This window comes from Scomber japonicus, chromosome 3 (genome assembly GCF_027409825.1).
Source record: "Scomber japonicus isolate fScoJap1 chromosome 3, fScoJap1.pri, whole genome shotgun sequence".
NCBI lineage: Eukaryota > Metazoa > Chordata > Actinopteri > Scombriformes > Scombridae > Scomber > Scomber japonicus.
The window spans coordinates 17,564,162-17,584,297 of NC_070580.1; the positions used below are offsets into that span (position 1 = coordinate 17,564,162).

The 20,136-nt window shown below is 39.7% G+C and overlaps 1 protein-coding gene across 1 annotated transcript; it reads right to left on the reverse strand.

Moving 5' to 3' along the window:
* Positions 1 to 158: 158 nt before the first annotated feature.
* On the reverse strand, positions 159 to 20,040 carry arhgef25b (Rho guanine nucleotide exchange factor (GEF) 25b). Its single transcript, XM_053316483.1, has 16 exons — positions 19,882 to 20,040; positions 9,540 to 9,868; positions 9,334 to 9,438; positions 6,138 to 6,265; positions 5,806 to 5,872; positions 5,531 to 5,634; positions 5,230 to 5,299; positions 4,331 to 4,420; positions 4,112 to 4,204; positions 3,854 to 3,904; positions 3,647 to 3,724; positions 3,364 to 3,555; positions 3,103 to 3,283; positions 2,823 to 3,016; positions 2,587 to 2,727; positions 159 to 1,019 (listed from the first exon to the last, which is right to left on the reverse strand). The coding sequence occupies exons 1-16, from the start codon at positions 19,973 to 19,975 to the stop codon at positions 984 to 986; spliced, it is 1,953 nt and encodes a 650-aa protein (XP_053172458.1). The 5' UTR covers positions 19,976 to 20,040; the 3' UTR covers positions 159 to 983.
* Between the last annotated feature and the right edge of the window lie 96 nt (positions 20,041 to 20,136).

Here is a 20,136-nt window from a genome sequence, read left to right on the forward strand (position 1 = left end):
ATAAGCTGCAAAAACTGCATGATCAGTCCTTCATTTCCTCCAGAGTGTTCTCATGAGTCTATTTATATTTACAATACACAAACATGGTCATGATGTTTTATGCTGCATGTGTAGTGCTGAAATGTGTTTCTCATAAAAATGATAACCAGCATTTGAACAGCATTTCTCTTTAATTCTGTGTGTGTATCAGCACATCACAATACCACAGAGTTACACTGATATGATCCCACATGAGATTATTTACATTCAAGATGACAGTTACAGATGAGCACCTCTGTTTTATCTTTGTTCCCTTTTTCCTCTTTCTGCTTGATAATGACGTGGGCTTTGTGTGGGTTTGCTAATGTGTTTCATTCAGATAACACTCAAACAATGGCAGGGTTAAAATAGCCCACCAAAGGGAAAACACAGCTATTTGCAAATCTGTAGGGTATGCACAGATATACACAGCTCATATAGATTCCGATCCCACAGTGAAGCTGGACTCTGCAGTTATCCAGTAAACTCATTTATGTCTTTTGAGGACAAGAGTATGACCGTGTAAAGGGATTTGAGTTCCCAGTTCTCTGGGGGAATAATGTGGAATTGGTCCCTTATGAAAATAGTATGCATTACAAAAATATCCATCAAGGAATTTTCAGTGGAAAAAGTAAGAAATCTATACATATACAATATGAAGTACAGTCTCTGTAGTACTTAAAATCCATATTTTAATACATTTCTCTCCTCTCTGTTATCACTGTCTTGTGAAATGAACACAATCAAACCAATATGATTATATAAGATGAAATCCAGATTAGCCTGCACCATAGTGGTATTTGAAGGAAATTCAAAAGGAAATCTAGGACAGTGAAGACAGAGACAGAGAGTCTTTGATGACTTCTGTACAGGAGTGAAGCAAACATGCTGACAGAGCTCCCAGACTCACTCGAGGCACTCCAACTCCAGAGGGGGAAAGTGAGTTCATGCGTCATCGGAGGTCATTACTGCTCGCTCTCCTGGACACTGCCAGTCACATCCTAAGAGGACAAAAATGTATGGATTAACTGTACATCTCAAAATGGTATAAAGAACCACTACTTAAAAGATTAATGTGTAGTATTTAGTGGCATTCTGTTCTATTCTGGTGAAGAGGACCTGCTCCCTATGTAGATACGAAGGGCTCATTCCCAGGTAATGAAAACAAAACCATTCTTATTTTCAGGTAATTATACACTAATGGAAAAATACATATTAATACTTGATGCCACTACAAACTCTGCACCTTTAATATTTCTATTGTTGCACAAAAATTCAGTTTGGTCAAACAGTTACAGAAAGACGGTCCGTGTACGAAGTATAATTCATCTGCATTGTTTACGTTGTATAATGAAAAATCCCATTTTGGGGGTATTTCCTATTTCACTGTCGTAAGACGTGTAATGCAATTCAGCGCCACAGAGCGTCCACTTGTTCCTTTATCCAACTTGTACAATGAAAATTGAAAAAGGAAGTCGAGTGCCGGAAACAGCCTTCAAAGTAAAAGTTGGGCATTTTGAAATGTGTTGGCCGCAGCTGTCAGTTCAAAGGAGAGCGAAATGAAATAAATACGACCTATTCCTAACAACAATAGATTAATAAGTATAATATAAATTGATTAGTCCAGCTTTAAACATTGGATTTTACTTTCACATAAACTTGATTACGGAGTTGTTGCATAAAATATCATATTCACATAAGGTGAGGAAATGTTGCTCCCTGAGAGACTAACACCAGAGAAAGAGGGATTTTAGGGGCATAGGAAACCTGTATGTACTACTGGGCACGTAGAGCAGGATGGAAACAGTGCGGATCCAAAAACACAAAGAGAGAATAAGAGGACGAGAGCCACGGTGGAATCAGGCCAGATATGCATGTTTAATAAGAGCACTGTGATCAAGCTACTTCCTCCTCTCGGTGGAAGTCTGAATGAATAAGATAAAACAGCAGGTCAGCCAGTTTTCCATAAACTGGATGGCTGAATGACTGGCAACAGATAAGGTCGACCAGGTTTGTAAATCCATGCAGAAACAACAACAGGATATTTGACAAAGGCGACTAGAGAGTCATTTCCTCTCATCATCAGTGATCATGACAACATCAAGCTGCTACAAGAGACCACCGATCTCATCTACACCATTTTAAACTAGGTATATTTATCTGTACTCACAATAAATGCCTAATTGGGTGTTTACCAATAATGATCACAGAACCCCTTACGTAATAAATGTCACAGCTGCATCATTTTATGAGTTTTACAATCAGAGAGTAACAACTTCATTTAGTCAAGTACGTTTCAGTTTCCACATCCTGTGGGTTTATCTCAGTATATTCACTCATTCAGACTTTTAACATATTTAATACAGAAATAGCTGTTGAATTGAAGATGAATTCACCTCAGACATGTACAGCTCTAAACCAGCACACATAAAAATGAAAACTCTTGAGGTATGTGAGATTTTTTTTTTTTTTTTTAACCAACCCTTTATAATATAATTTTGTTTCTTCTACTTAAAGAAAGAATTGGATAATTTGTTTTACAGTTGTGTGAGGCCGGGACTGATGTACCTGCATGCTATGTTGGCTGAGGGGCGGCAGGCCATTGGACGTCCCATGTCCATATTTTACCTTGGGGGACAAACTGGGCTGCTGGTTGGAGGAGAGTGGAAGTTGAGTGTCTTGATGTCTCGCAGCACAAGGGCTGGAAACCTTAAGATTTAAAAAAGAAATCAAGGATGGGGTGAATTTTTATGATGTCAAAGAAAAAATATGGATGATGGAAGGGAGCATCGATATAAACTCACCATTTTTGAGGCCAGGCTGTGTTGGGGCAGTTGCAACGAGGGCAGGGAGGTGTTGTAAGTCAGCAGGCAGGGCTGCTGACGTCGGTCCATGGATGCAGAGGAGTGAGGTCGCAGGCCAGTTGGAGACTTTATGTTCCTGCCCAGGCTGTTTGACTTGCTTTCCCTACGTTGGTACTCTATTGGAGACTGAAGGGCTGCAGTGCACAGGAAGAAATGCCAAATTACTCACATGAAACTCTTAAATCTGTAGATTTATTGAGGAAACATTAAGCTGTGGTACCATTAAGGAAGTTCCTCTGTGTCTCTAAGATTTGGACCACATCATCGAGCCAAGCCTGCTGTATTTCCAGAGATGATGCCTGCATGATGAAGCGCGTCACACTGCTGTCAGTCCCACGGGAGGTCAGGACCAGACAGCATGGATCTTCCTCAGCATGTTCCTCAACACCCAAGCAGCTGACCTGCAGAGCACACAGCCGTCATCAATCAGCCGCCACTAAATCAGACCTGAAAAACGCTTCAAACACAGAGATATTCTTACCTTTATGCTGTTTTTAAAGGTGTACCCTGGCAAAGAGAAGCCTTTTTTCTTATCAATTGGCTCACTGAAGATAACCAGCTGCTCAAACAGGAAGACCCGCCTCTCCCTGGCTCTGGAAAGGAAGCCACCTTCCTGCTCGCTGACAGAGAAGGTATCCTGCTGGAGCAGCTTCCCCTGAGCTGTAATTTTTCCCTGAAACAGTATGTTCGTCACAGTCATTGTGATAGTCTCCAAGTCACATGTATGTGTTTCTTCTGCTATGACAGATAATAAGGAATCTCACCTCAAAACCTTGGAGCCTGCCCACATTCATCATATCATTGCAGCGTTTTGGCACAAAACACATCACCTCCACTGCCCTCTGATAGAGCAAAATGAATGGATAAAGCTCAGAAAGTCGTAACAAGTTGCACAAATAAATGTTTATAGATTCAGACAGATTCAGAATAGTGTTTTACATTTTTTTATACATTCTGTAATGAGCTCATACCTGCAGCTCCTCAACATCCCTTCCTGCTTTGCTGTAGTACTTCAGGAAGTCCTGAGGGTGCCAAACACAAGTTTTGAGTAGTTGTGATTTTAAACGGGGAAGAAGCATTAAAAAATTAGCATTATTTTAGAGCTAAAAGTTCCATAAATTTGATGCATAATCTGAGTTTTGTTATTTTATATTATGGGGGGGGGAAATAAATCTAAACTAGTAACATGTAACAGTGTCATGCATGTGGAATCGTGTTAAAAAGCAAACCTTCAGCAGCAGCTGATACTTCATGATCCGCTGAACAGGTTTGATGAGCAGGTCGTTGAGCTGCAGCCGGTGACCCAGCTGCTGCCTGAGATCCTGTCAGGTGACAGACAAGAGAGAAAATGTCTTAAGTGCTGTAACAAATTCAAAGCAACACATGCGATAGGTGAAAGATGAATGTTTTACTGTAGTAATAAAGTTGTGACAGATTTAAGTTCTCACCTCAAAGTAGGTCTCAATGTACTCAGAGACAATGTGTTCTGACTTGGGTTTGTTCTGACAGTAAACAACATACATGTGAAGTCGTCGCTCCTGAAAATTTAAGACAGAGGGAGAGAGAGAGAGAGAGAGAGAGAGAGAGAGAGAGAGAGATCATATGACTGTAACTGCAAATGATGTATATGTGTGATGACAGAGATGGACAGAGAAGCGATTAAACTTCTGAGCTGTCCCATATCAAATTTTGTTGTGTTCACATTACCTTCAAGAGATTTTGGGAAGTTTTGTTAAATCAGTGCAGAAATGTTCCCTCATTAAATAGTTCCTGTGCCTGACAGAGAACACTTTAATTTGTTATTTCTTAATTAGGTTTGCTGCACCATGCTGACTGAAGTAGGATAGAGGAACCAAGCAGAAAAAAGTTTCAACCAATCAAAACAGCAATTGTTTATCCTCCTGCTAACTCATCTGTTATTCTGTGTTTTATGTTTGTACTTTCTTTATTTATAGAGATCTGTTTTCACTTTGACGTTACATAATCTGCGTTTTCAGTGCTCTGTGTAAAACAATAAAAGCGTGGCGGTGAATACTTCTGATGTCATTCCAGCTCATTTCCACACACAGCGTGGTCTCTGCGGAGCATCTTTAACACTGATTGTCGGCTTTGAGAGTTCTTTAGTCAAACCAGAGTGATTACAAGAGCTTTTATTGTGTGGCTGCACCTGCAGACAACTGATCTGCAAGATGGAGAAACATCTGGATGGCAGGTGACCAAAGACTTTTACGCAAAGCTGGATCTCTCTGTGAGACAGCCGCAACTTTCAGACAAACTCATAACACGCAGAGGGACTAGAAATGGATATTCTCATTAGCACTTGTTACTCACTGATCTATAGACTCACATGTTTGATGAAGAGCTGAGCCAAGCTGTCTGGATCCCCCACACATTTCTCCAGCTCGCCCAGGAAATAGCTGTTTGACACGAAGCAGAAAAGGTCAGGCAAGAACAGTCATCCAGCCAAATAAACACACACACAAACACGCACACACACTCAGGCGCAGCCGTGCAGGAAACACACGGCCACAGGGGACATGACACACGCTGGACCATCATGAAACATAAGAAGCTCAGAAAAAATAAACAGTTAAAAATTGTTCAAATTCAAGAGGAAAAAAAAGACAAAAGAGATATCTCTGACTCACTCCTTATGCCAGTCGTAGATCTGGTGGATGTTTCCAAACACAATCCTGTCCTTCCCCTTCATATCCTCTGGGACTCCCTGACTGATCATGGACACCATATAGCCCTTCACAAATGCACGCACACGCACACACACACACACACACACACACACACACACACACACACACACACAGAAGTCTATCATATCAAAGGATGCTCGTTTCCAAATGAAAAAAGACTGTTGCAGAATGAATTATATTAGCAGATTTTTTATGCTTTGAAGTGAGACACACACCTGCACTATGAGTCCAAGATCTTCCACATACAACCTTTCAGTCTCTATTAGCTCTGTCAGCACATATCTGAGCGAGAGAGAGATTAAAACAGCAAATAAAGCATAATCAGAAAAAGAAATCACTTTAATAAAATCAGAAAAGTACATGTGTGGTAAAGGAATAGTCTGACATGTTGGGAAAGACACTTACTTGCTTTCTTAACAAGAATTAGATGAGAAGATTATTACCACTCTGTTACGAGATGTAGCAATCTTCTCATCTATCTTTCAAGGAGAAAGCAAATAAATGTATTTCCCAAAACTATTCTTTTAATGCAGAGGTCAACACCTACATGCTCTTCTCTAAGGCAATGTTTCTCTCCTCCTCGCTGTCCACTACAGCAGACCACTGGCTCCCTGAATCATCAGTCACAATGCAGATGTCGTCCCCTTGGAGAGTGTTGATGCTGGATTTGTAGCTCTAAGATTACATTAAAAAAAAGAAAGTACAGCTTGTGTTAAGAATCATCAAAACATATTATGTAAGAGGAGACAGACAGTGAGTCATTCAAGTGCATTTACTCAGGTTGCACTTAACTTCACAATATTTCCATTTTCTGCTACTTTCAACTATACTACAGTTCAGAGACATACAGCACTTTTTTACTCCACCATATTCATTTTACAGCTATAATGCAGTTACTTTTGGACATTTACGAACTTTTTGGCTTCTTACACTAAGCAGATTTCATTTAAATAGGTAAAAATATCTTTTTTTTAATGAGCCAAATGCTACTTAAGCATCGATGCATCAATATTAGCATGATATCTAATAGTAGTATAAAGTAATATTTAAGTCACAGAAGCCATTTTTATACAGAATAAGTTCTTTTACTTTTGATACCACAAGCACAATTTGCTGACAATACTTTTCCGCCTTTACTTGATACAGTACTTTTACTTATAATGGAGTATTTTACAAACATTGTTTTACTTTTGCTTGAATAAGGGATCTGAGTACTTCTTGTACCACTGGTGAAACCCTATGATATCATGATGTCTGACCGCTGGACATCACACACACACATTTAAATCGTTAAACGCTCTCTAGAGCATCCTCTGACCTGCCAGCACACATCCGTGGAAAAATTACAAGACGAGCTGGGATGCAGACTTGTGTCTTATGCTGGGGAACTCATCAGTAAGGCAATTTTGCTGATCCTCTTTTGGAAAGTCATGCCACCCTAAATCCCTGAGTAGTAACCTGATAGTAATAAGCACTTTTTAATGTCTCTCCTTGCGCTGCTGCTGCTACTGCTGCTGGGGAGATTTGTGGAGCAAAGACATTAAAAAAGTAGAATTGAGCCCCATGGATGAAGGTGAATAAAAAGCAAAATGTGTCAAATTTAGGTCATATAACAGAGATTGGGGTAACTAAATGGTGTGTTGTTATATAACCAATATCACTCCTCACCTAAAAGCTCTAATGTGAATGTGACTGTAATCCTCTTGACATAATGTAGTCTCACCACATTTTGTTCTCGGTCTCAGTGCTCTGGATAATAATCCTTCTGCAGTTTGTAGGTCAAATGTGCACTTTCTGTTGATTTTATCTTTTTTTCAGGGTCAGTTATTTGACTTTTTGACTCTCTCTCTCTCTCTCTCTCTCACTCTCTCACTCTCTCTCTCTCTCTCTCTCTCTCTCTCTCTCTCTCTCTCTCTCTCTCTCTCTCTCTCTCTCCCTCTCTCTCTCCCTCTCTCTCAACTGTTCTCATCCCCAACGAGCAGACATCCTGACTATGAAAGCCATCTGAGGAAACTCCATCTCCACTCTGGCTCTGATCTGCTTGTCAGGAGCATTTAAAACTGCAGAGCTTAGCTTGGTTTTTGCCCTAAATGTTCCCCATTTAACAAATAAAGGTCCATTAGCTCCTCCAAAAATTACAAGGAAGTGAAAGGAATCCATTAGGAAATTTGCTTATTTGTTTTAAGAAACTGATGCTAGTCTAACGTCTTTCTGGCAAATATGCAGCTGGAGCCAGCAGCCGATAAGCTTCCCTTAGCACAAAGCCTGGAAACAGGGGAAAATAGCTGGACTGGCTCTTTCAAGTGTAAAAAAATCTCTAAAGCTCACTGGGGACATCATTTCTGGTAAGGTCTGTCCTTGACGAAATGTAAGAGGTGTAGGTTTGTTAGTGGCCATTGTCAACACCATTCAGGCAGCTACCTTGCATTTAGAAATCCCCAGACTTTGGTAGGTAGAGAATTACAATTGTGTGTTACCATGAAACTATGTGTTTCTAGCCTTTCTGCTGAGCGATCCTAAGTAGCTGCTTCGTGTTGATCCTACAGATAAGAGACCAAGTAAGTATGTTTTCCAAAATGTCGAATTGAATGATTGATTTCAAGAGACAATGAGGGCCTCTAATTTACCCTGACGCAGGCAGGACAACAACAAAGAGCCAAAGTAATCATAAAGCTGCAGGTGTCTATTGAATGATATTGTCCCAAAAGATGCTTAGACTTAGGCTAAAAGTGAGGACATTCATTTACTTCAGTGGTAAAATACTTAAAAGATTCTTCTTATCTCTTATGTAAAGCTTATGAAACCTGACCCTGTCATCTTTGGAGAAGCACTGTCCAACATCCACAGGCTTCTCACCTTGCCTGTAGGCCTCTCTAATTTTGGCTCACCCCCAACCCTGACCCCATTTCAGCCTGTTACAGGCTGCTTGGCTAGTTGATTACTTCCAGATGCCGTCTAGAAAAGCCCACAGGATTGATCCCACTCTACAGAGCCTTTCACTACAGTGTAGGGTTACCAGAGAGAAGTGTGTGTTTGTGTGTCAGCACGCTCAAACATGCAGCAAAATGTGAGAATATTCTCTATTTATTTGACACAATTGGTGGAAGTCAAATGATGTGTGTGCATATATGATGTGCTGATACAACTGAACAGGATGTAGAGGAACATGTTTGTGAGTCATAGTTTGAGTGTGAGTCCCCTTTTGGTTTCAATCATTTAGAGATAATTAGCTCATGAGAGCTGTGTTACCCAAGTGTTTGTTGATAGGAGAGGCTTTGCTGAAAGAGTTAAAATAACTGTGAGGGGAGCAAATGATTTAGTGTTGAGAGCACATTTGACTTTGCATAATTCAAACAGTTCTTTTGTGTTTTTCTTACCTACTTTGTTTGGCTATCTAATCTAATTATATGTTCTCATCAGTAAAAAGTACAGTTTCAAACAATGCATAATTTCCAATTATTGCAACAATGATTTTAATATATTACACATCGTTCCCCAATTGTTTCTGCACTGCAGCTTATTTTTATATTGAAAATATTCTTGTCAGCTAGACGAACAAAGTAACCAGTGTCTAAATGTGGATTTTATAACACAAATTGTGCCTTTTATCTCCTCTACAACCTCCAAAGAAATACTCCATTGGTTTTGGTTTTATCTCATATTAATGAACTACCAACAGTAACCACAATCACTTTAAAATCAGAGAAGATTAGTAAAGAAATAATACAGAATTAGGACATTACTAGACTCTGTGTGTCTCTGCCTGGCAGGAGGTCAGATGGGTAGCTCTGACCGAAGGGCTGTGCAGGAGAAGGAGATGCTGGCCTCGGCAAACTGCCTTTCCACACCTGTGCAATTGTTTTAAAAAAAGGGCGTCACAAACAAGCATAAAAAGTGTTTCTTCAGAAAGAATAAATGTATACATTAAATTGAAATCTCTGGGTCTCACCATGTCTTGGTCTCCAGTGGGGAGGATGGTATAGTTGTTGTGCTGTTCCAGGGGCCTTGGCTGAGCTTCACCGTGGGAACAGAGCGATGGCGGCTGCTTCCCATCTGACCTGTACATCTGCTTCTCCACTTTTCCCGCTCCTCCTCTGGCATCAGAGCTCAGCTTGCGGACAGGATTGGTGAGCCATTTCTTCAGGGCGCTGACCGGGTGCCGTGATCCTCCAGACGAGGTGTGTGAGCAGGGGCTGGAGCTGCCTGAGGCCTGGTGGGGCACAGGGCCCACTGATGGGGTAATACTGCCGTCACTGCATGCCACGGAGTACGACTCTGCTACAGAGAGAAAGATGGTGGGGGGGTGGGGGGGAGGATTGGCTTAAAGTACAGCAGCTAATTGTGGGGTATATCCTCTCAGGTCAGATGCTGCAGACAGATTTCTACACAAAAATGTTCAATTTCCTGCGTTAAGCCCTAACTGTAACTTTAGTAGCTGCAGCTACTGTACCCACCGCCCCTAAATTACTATAAACACAAAAACAGATAAGCTCTCACGAAAAAGGTCTTAAGAATATAGGTGGAAATTACTTTATTTTGACTTCATGCATTTGTTACACTGTAAAGAGAAAACGACAGGCCACACAATTTACATAACTGTCCAGTTCAAAATGTTTTTTAAAGGCAGTTCAAATAAAGCACAACTGAGTATGGAAAGTGTCTCTATAAGACACATCCATTGCATTAATTGCATTTGCTGTGTTGGTCAGTTGAGTGCACAAACACAACAGATTAAGACATTAGTGCTCAGGTATTTTGATTGTTTAATCCTGGCCTCTAAAGGGAGAGGAAATATGGAACATTTAAAGTGTAACAACAATAACAGCACAAACTGATTTGACATATTGCCATACTGACATATTTATTAAGAGGGAGGCTATTGTGCTGGTGACCAGAGCGGACTCACAGAGTGAAAACTGATGCTTTCTTGGGAAAAATAACTTTCTGTAAGAATTTAATAAAACTCTTTATTCAATCATTTCATTTAATTTTGTTATCTACAGTGAATAAGGAAGTATTACTTCAGTAAAAGCAGTCAATTTTGTAAGCACTGACTGAATTTCACGTACTGTATCATTTGATTACTGAATGAAATATTTAACAGATAAAAACTGGATTGATTTTTCCAGTCCTCTGTGTGACCTAAAGTCAGTGATGATGACTGAGCTCATCATGTCTGTACTGAACTGCCCTCATTCTCAGGCTGAACCAACAGTGAAGCTGACACCCTTTCATGCCACAGCTGGATTTTGTTTCCAGCTTGAAGTCTCTTGACTATGGAAACTGGTACCTAATCTTCAACCACACTGTTTTAATCAAGCACCCTAACATTAACATTTCACTCTGTTCTGCTGATCATAGCAAAGTGGAATCTTTTAGGAGCCCCATTTTGTCGTTTTGGACTCTTCCCAGAAGCCACTATTCCCTGTCAGCACATTTATGTAAGCTGTAATCATAATAACAAGCTTTCAAGAAGCCAGTGAGTATCTGGGTCAGGCATTTGCCAACATTGTCTGATACAGCCATTAAAAAAGACACCATACTGACACTAAAATACTAAATAATGTGTTTTTCTTCTTGCTCCATTCCAGACCTTTTATTTTATCCCACGGTGCAAATGTGGTGTCCAGCAAAATCCCTAAAAGCAGTATAATACACATATATCCAGTCCACACATGCATACTCAATACATGCATACTCATCATGTCACTGTGCTGATACCTTGATATGACTGTGAGACAAATAGTCACTGTCTTGCAAAACAATAAAAAAAAGGCTGTGATAAAATGAATTCATCATCTGCTGCTTCAGTGTCATACACTGAGTGACAAAAAACTCATTTCTATAATGGGATGATTTAGAGTGTGTGTGTGTGTGTGTGTGTGTGTGTGTGTGTGTGTGTGTGTGTGTGTGTGTGTGTCTGTGTGTGTCTGTGTGTGTGCGTGTCTGTGTGTGTCTGTGAGTGAGTGATGGAGACAAAGAGTGTGTTATTGTGTATCTGGCGGTTCTTTGGGGGAGGGAGAGTTGAACCAGTGGACAGTTAGGACAGTTTGCTTATTTTCCAAATGAATCTTATCAAAAGTCATGCAGACCAAAAATAACAAACTAGTTTAGGAAAGAAAAATAATTTAGAAAAATGTGGAATTTAAATGATAAACGAAAAATAATTGATAGTGAAAGAGAAAGAGGTGAAAGTAACACAGCTGCAAGACATTTGTTGCAAAACAAGGCTTTAAGTCTACAACACTAGTGATTATTATTGTCTGTTATCTGTTTTTAATGGAGTGTACATTTGTCTTCTTAGTGATTATTAATGACTTTTAGTTGTGTTTTGTTTGTTGTACATATTGAATTGTGGAGAATGGTATTTTGCTCCCATGTACCTATGAGTACATGAGTGTTTACCATCAAAGTGACAAACATGATTCTGATTTATGCTAAACGCTAAAGTGCTCACAACAACAACAGTTAACATGCTGATGTTTAGCAGGTATAATGATTATCATATACACTGTCTTAGTGCGGGTGTTACCATGCTAACATGCTAATTAGCACAAAGCACAGGGCTGATGGGAAGGTCATTTAAAGGTTTTAAAGGTTTAAAATTCACATCAGGGAATCACTTTAGTTATTTCAGATCAGAGAATTCATCCTCTCTGAAATTTCTAACCGGATCCATCAAAAAGAGATTCAGTCTGGACCAGAGTGATGGATCAACTGGACTCTAGACATGTTAACCGTATAGCCACGCTGCTAGCATGCCAAAAAAAAGAATGCATTTTTTTCTCTCCTGTGATTCCCGTCACATTTCACAAAAGTTATGTTTTGCTCCATACAATTAAGCACAAATTGTCAGAGTGGCTTCATCAAAAATGTCTTTCTTCTAAATATGGGACCCAAATTGGAAAAAAAGAACAAAATGACCAAAATCAGTTGGTGCAAACATACAGATGCCCCTATGCACACACACTGTATATTATCACCCGAAGCGTTGACAGCCATCTGGTCTCCTTGTTTTTTATCTGTGATAGTGCTTTCAAGGTCGGGTCACACAGTACCTCTCACATCTGACCATCTGTTGAAACAATAAGCACACCTTACTGCAGCTGAGATGCAGGTTTTTCTACAAACTCATCAACATTTTCTCTGAACTGACCCTTAATGGTGTGTGATGGTCACAGTGACATCCAAATCACAGCTGAACTGAGCGACTCAGCTCGTCATGTTTGTTTGAGACGCTTATGTAAAGAGTCACTTTCCCACAGAGCAACAGCTGGGCCACCTTCCACACAGCAGGGAGTGTCAGCAGAGCGTGTAAGCATGCATGCTGCGAATGCGTCCTTGCGAGCAGACATTACAGACAACTGAATAATACTAAACAATTCTACACAAAATTGATATTATTACTGAATAATGTTAAAACACTAATCTTAAGTGCATTTTTATACACTGCTGATGCTGATTTGTGTGACATGTCAGTTAGGGACGTGGTTTAATGTGCAACACAAATTCTCTCCTGTGTTCAGATAGAGGACAGACAGATGGATTAAGGCTGGATGAGGATGTATTCTTCCTGCAACCCCATTGGTTGAAACAACACACCCAGAGAGATGGCAGCAAACGGGACCAAAACATTGGTCAGGGGTCACTATGATAGTAATCCTGCCTATTGCAGACAGGACACTGGCAGCTCCAACGCTGGCAGCAACCATGTCTCTAGTGCTGCGTTCACTCCACTGCTGCTGAATACAAGAGTGGAAATGACTAACTGCATTTACTGTAACTGTTAACATAACTGTGTTGATTGTGTAGTTTTTTTGGAGTATGTTTCAAGTCAGTAATTGTCACCTTTTCCTATGTAATTTTTACTGAAGCAGTATTCTTCAACACAGTAATAATTACTCATCACCCTCATTGCTGATAGTCAACTGTGGACTGTAGACAAAAGTGGTTCCCAACATTTTTGGCTTGCGACCCCTTAAAATAAAGCAAAGTCCACCTGGGACCTCTCATCACACATTCCATTGTCTACCAGTTAAATGAAAGAGGCATCATTTTGTTTTATTTGAATAGCTTTTAAAGGCTTGTGGAGATCATTAAAAAAAATTAGAGGAAGCAAAAATTAGAAGGAAACTTAAAAAACCTTGTTTTTACTGTTGTCCTACCCTGGCCTATGATCTAGTGACCTCTTGTGAGTGTCCTGACCCCCAGGACACTCACTATTTTCTTTGGTCATGTTCCTCACAATGACTTCTGCAGTTAATACTGACCAAAAAAAGGCTGTGAATAAAAAGGCTGTGTGCCAGAGTTTACTTCTACTAAATGGTAGCTCTTCTGACACACTTGTCTGTCCTATAAATGCAGGTGTGCAAAGAGTGTATTTTAACCTTTTCTGTTAAAGCAATCCTGTTAAATCTCTGTCCTCAACTTTTTAAAGTCATCAAAACTAAACCAATTTTATTGTATTTTCAGTCTCCGGAGAGTGTGTCCATCTAAGCAGCTGTGGGAACACAGAGCTTTACTAGCTTGTTGTGCTTCATATAAAAACTTTTTGATGTTGTACTGCACATTATATTTCTCAAAGAACCTCAGTACAAAGTCAAGAGGTTGTACACTGTAAACGGCCTACTCTCAAGAGACTGAAAACATGATAACTGTTATTGGTCTTTGGAGATGTTTGTTAACAAACTAACATGCCCATAATCTTAGTGGTGAAGGAATATGTCACCCAGTGCAGCAGTGTGGCTCACTGACATGATTTTAATAGTTTTTGGACAACAGTGGAGGTCTACGGCATAGAGGAATATAATATATCAGGCTTTGGATACACAAACACTTCTACAGAGAGTAGACTCAGTTCATTGTGTTTCGCTCTGTGCATGAGATTTGCTGACTATGAGAAAAATATAGAGAATCCCCAGCCTTGTCCTTTAAAGTACTTTATCAGTTGGTATATTTGAGTTAGACTTTGTAGTAGTCTATCATCAGCAGTATGATGTGCTATGAATTAATGAGTAATTAGTAGCCATTTCTGAATCACAATGGGTAGATGTAATGAATCAACATCAACCACATGAATGCTTCTTTGAAATGAAAACATTTCAGTATTATGAAACACTAGGTGGTCTAATTAAAGCAAGAGTTATAGTTAAATTATTGATAATTTTAGGTGTAAAAATGATCATACTGATACTGGACTATTGACTGTGAGAAGTAGTGTTAATTTGTGCTTATCTGGCATTGATTTTAGAGAGATAAGTTTATCTGCTCCCATGACCCACTTAACCATCATGGAAGTGTTGATGATGTGATCCCTTGCTCTCTCTTAAAGCAGATGGGTTTGAGACAGTTAACTACGTCGGGTATGTTATCCCCCACTCAACCCCATAAATGGTCATGGTCAGCAACAGCAGGAATTATTGAGATGCTGCTGGAGCGCTGCTTTAAACAGCATGACACTTTACCAAGTCTAAGCATGACTAAAGCTTTGCACATGTTACGTGCCAAGCCTTCATTTGCGTGTCACGTGTGCAGGAGCTGATTGCTGCTGCTGTTGCTGCTTCATATTTTGTGCATGCTGATGGATGCAATCATCATTATTGCAATCAAACCCAGTCTTTTGGGCTCAAACAGCCCACTTTCCCTCCTGTTGAAATACTGCCGAGGCAAAATACCTCCCAGTCCACACCGCTGTCATCACCAAAAATACAAATTTGTGACTCTCAAGTCATCTGCACCCAGTCACTTCTGAGCAGGGTTGAGACATAATTTGCGAGAATGAGAGATTCACAGAATTAAAAACACACATACATAAATGTGTCATCTTCATTGCGCCACATTAAATTGAAGACTTTCGAAATGTAGCTATGAAATGTTGATTGAGTTAGACTACAGTTGCTGTCACGTTGAAAAGCTTCCAAAACCAAGACTAGCTGTTCTCACTATCTATCCTAAATTTAAACAGTGCTGCTGCTTACACCTTTTACATGGCTTTGACTTGCAATAAAACACCTCCAACCAGTCCAGTCTTCACTAATTAATTTTGAGACATTGCTACTGACATTGCTAACTGCTGCTGCTAATGCTATCAGTTATCCACTGGTCAGTGGGCACAGCTACATTGCAAGTGGATTCATTAAGCAATTTTAAAAAGGTAAAACTCTGCTTTTATCCATGGGTAGGGTTGTGGCAGTTACAGGCACTAATTCAATAAGCATTAACAGATGTGAATGTACATTTCACCAGATACAGTACAGTCAAAAGTTTGGACACACCTTCACATTCCCTTGAATGAGAAAGTATGTCTAAACAATTGTATCCCTATGGTGGTTCTTTCTGATCAGGCAAGAAAGCTGCTTTCACAAGACCTTTTTTTAATTTTAGTTAGAGTGGGTCAATTGTATTTTCAAGTAACTATGACAAGAATGATTCTGATTAATATCCCGTCATCATCACATGCTATTACATCCTGTGTGCTGACAACTGACCCAGTTAGAGGTTTTTTTTTACAGTGTAGCTGGCCATCTCCTCCAATTCCTCACGCCACCATTTCCTTTTTCCCACGACGTTGCAAGCTGCTTGTGTACACCCTCACTCGTACACTGTGGTCACATGTCATAGTTTTAGTCTGCCACCCGAAAATGTTCTTATCTACAACACATCCTCTCAGAAGTAAGAGCTCTCTGCACTGGCTTCCACTGTATTGTAGAATATAATTTCAATTACGGCCTATCTCTCAGTGGTTTAGTACCAAAATCTCCTTCCCTCATCAGGTAGCAGTCTACTAACTCTGCACAGAGGAAGCAACATTTAGTAACTGTGCACCACAGAGCTGGATCAAACTTCTAGAAGATAAGACTTCCTCTGACTCTGACTAAATTTAACCTGTGACTGAATTTCCATCTTGTATTTAATACTATCTTGTTTTAATTATCATCTTTTTAATTTATGTAATATTCTAACATGTATTTATAGCTTGATTTTTTTAATGCATTATGTAAAGTACTTTGAATTGTCTTTCTCTGCAAATACGAGGCTGAGTTTTCTGTGTCTGTTGGACCCTGCTCCTGTAGGGACACAGAACCATGTCTGATTAGCTGCAGCAACTTGTCCAGGAACCTGTCCAGGGTCTAAATGAGATTTCAGGGAGGTTGTTTTACCCCCCAAAAGTCCCTGCTCAGAGGGTAGTACATTTCAAAAGTACAGTAACTTTGCAGACGTTCTGTGTAGGAGTACAATCTATGGCTTCTAGAGGTTGTGTACCACTTAATTCAGAAAAAAAGGAATACTGTATCGATTTTAGGAAGAGGGGTGGACATATCTCACTGTAAAGAAAGTACGCAAGTAAAGTAAGACGACCTTGTCAGATTTTCAACTAATTTCAAAAGACAGTGTGATCCATCTCAAACATCAGCCATGCAACAGTAAATACAAAGAAAAACAGGCCCAATCTGTGTTGTTTTTCCTCCTGTGTGAATACTGCATTTCAAACACTGTCATTTTTTTAAGTCATCATGGGTCTAATTTGCATGATGTACCAGATCCTCAGACAGTGGAAACGCAAACAGGATTGCATAACAGGGACTTTTAGTTCCAAGTTTAGTTCCTGAGATTAGTTCCTGTGGTTTCTAAGGACCCAGAACATTTGGGGGGAAAGGAGTGATTGAAAGTGCAAGTTAAAAAGGAGAGGAGGCAATCACACAACCACCAAAAACGAAAGTGCAAAAATGAGTTTTTATGAAGGCTGCTGCACATGTAGGTGCACTGTGGAAAAAACTGTTTTGTGCTTGTTAGTCATCATGTTTACTCCTTCACATACTGGCAGCAATGACCTCACACACACTGGTAGGCTAATGGACTATTAGTCAAGGCAGTTTCTAAGCCAAAGTGACGTATGTGTAATGAGACAGTGAGACTGCTGGCAGGACTTTTAAGTAGATTTCCAAGCAAGTTTCTCAAACATGCTTTATCTGGAGGTGTTTCTCTGTCTTTATAAATAGCTGTTGGACATTGTGCTAAATGAAAAGAAATGAAGGATAAGAAGGAAGTCTTCAGGGGAGGTAGAGGGAGATCAGAAAGCTCTAAAAACAGAAGAGAAGGCCCCAAACCACAGGGGGATGACCTTTGAAAATGAAGAAAAGAATGCTGTTTGTGACCACAGAGGTACAAAAGAAGAGATAAACAGATCTTTTTTTAACAGTTTGAAAAAGAGAGCTGATGCTGTCTTGACTGTGACTACTAAAAGCAGTCACAAAAAGTGTATTTTTAGAGTCAGAGGGGGAAAAAACACCTTGTATAACAATACTGACTTCACATCACATAGGCGATGTGTATCCCAAAGAAAACTGTCTGAGATGTTGTATTAAGCTTTGCAAACAAAAGTGAGAAAGCAAGGCATCTCGAAACAAGGCTGTTTTTAATTTTCATATTTCACACATCTATTTGCAGCGTCCATCAGTGCAGTGCAGAGAAGAGAAGAGCTGCTCTGTAATCACTCCCCGAGCAACTGGAACAACAGAGGATTTAAGGATCGGGGCAGTAATGGGACATATTTGTGTGTCTATGTGTGTGTGTGTGTGTGTGTGTGTGTGTGTGTGTTTGTGTGCATACAGCTGCCTTGGCTCTGTCACAATATTGCGGCGATTTGGATTAAGAAATTCTGTTTGTGTCCCCTGCCACACACACAGTGTATACTGTGTCTAAACACAACAGCAGTTAAAAATCAGTCAAAAATGCACTGATGTAAAGACAAAGGTAATGCTCTCATCACATAGCCTCTAACGTTGTGGTATACATAGCCACAAACTGTCACTGCCACACACATAGTATACATAGTATATCTATAGAACAGCCGAGGAGTCAAAAATGCATCTAAACCAAAAGCATAGAAACAGCAAGAGTTAGAGTCTTAAACTATGTAATGCTTTCATCATTTATAGTATTAATGTCAGTGATGCAGAGACAATAATGGTACAATGACGTTACCATTTTGTGCCTCATAAATCTGAAGTGAAGCTTTTTGTGGAAAGGAATTTTAGGACAGTGACTCATTAAGTCTTGTGCTTCCGTGATTCAGTGATCTGCGGCTACCCTGACTGCAGAGATCCAGATGTGTCTCTATCACTGACTTTTAGTCCGTCTGGAACATGAATCACTGGCTGCTCTTGCTATATCTGTATCATGTTATTTCCAAACACAGACCACAAATTTACTGTTAATGTAATCCAAAATATGGAACAGTCTCTTTTGAAGGTGTACAAATCCACAAACAACACTGCCACTGTGTCATTTTGGAGCTGATGTAAGTTTCTCAAAGCCAAAGTTTATATTCAAAGGTATATTACACCATTTTCAGTCCTATCTCTTAAGTAATAGAATATTATCATTATTCAGTGCAAAATTCACCAACACTTTTTCTGTCTTCAATCCAGGGGCAATTGTCACCTGACCTGTAACCCCAAGGAATTACCATTAGCATTTTAACAAAACTAAAACTTTGGTCAGGTAGCTAGCTAGCAAAATGAATATGGAGCAGTTCACAATTTTAGCTAATTATTCAGTTTCAAAGAAGTAGCTCTCAAGCAACATTATAGTTGACCAATAAACCAACACTTACATGACATGGCTAGCATAAGAATGCTAATATTAGCCTGGATGCAAGGACGACTAGCGTAAAAGTTGATACACATATTAGCCGAAGTTATGTGTTTTTCAGCAATCAATTTATATTTTTTTGCATCTACAGTATAAATGCAGGTAAAATCACTGTAATATAAACAAAATAATTCTGTTTTCAGTGTTCTTTCAAATACTCTTGTCTAGATTTTTATGAATCCTGTAAAAGTGAAATGAAGAAAGAGAAACATAATTGTTTTTTTTTCTCAGTTTTTCTGCAGTGAATATGAAGGATACACAGAAGAACAGCCCCATCATTTGTTTTTGGGGCTATATGTGTATATAGCTATATGTGGCCGCCCTTTCAGTATTACAGTAACATGCAATACGACTGGGATGTGAATGGATAAAAAAATATTTAAAATAGTCAAAATTATTTGTAAAGAAAGGTAAAGTGAATTTAACAAAGGTTCAATGAGAAAGTGGTACCGCGTTGCATCTCCAAACTTTGCAAATCATTGTGCACAAGAAAAAATATTAATTGCAACAACTTTGGGAGGTTGGCGAAACAACCTAATAGAGGTATATTATAAATAAAGATAAAGTTGGTGTGTTTACTCCACAGTGAACCAACAGTGACAGTAAACTTCCTCCTGATGAGCAGAGCATCCACATACCTCTGACTCGGACAAAGCAGCATCCACATTTGCTGAGCAGTTTTCTGAACAGGTGCTGACAACCACACCCTCGCTGGTGGTGACCCCCTCTCATGATGATCCACTCCTGCTGCTAGACTCAAGAATATTAGATGTAGGCATAGCGCTGGACAGACACAGATACACACACACAAACGCACACATACACATACACACACGCTATTTCTGTGATAATCCCAAGAGGTGGTGGAAGGAAATGTGTACAACGAGCTCCAC

Coding starts and splice junctions, on each gene's coding strand:
- arhgef25b (XM_053316483.1), bottom strand. CDS start 19,975: ATGAGAGGGGGTCACCACCAGCGAGGGTGTGGTTGTCAGCACCTGTTC. Junction 5,300..5,530: donor ATCTACGACTGGCATAAGGA/GTGAGTCAGAGA, acceptor CGTGTCAAACAG/CTATTTCCTGGGCGAGCTGG. Junction 3,556..3,646: donor GCAGGCTCCAAGGTTTTGAG/GTGAGATTCCTT, acceptor ATACTGTTTCAG/GGAAAAATTACAGCTCAGGG.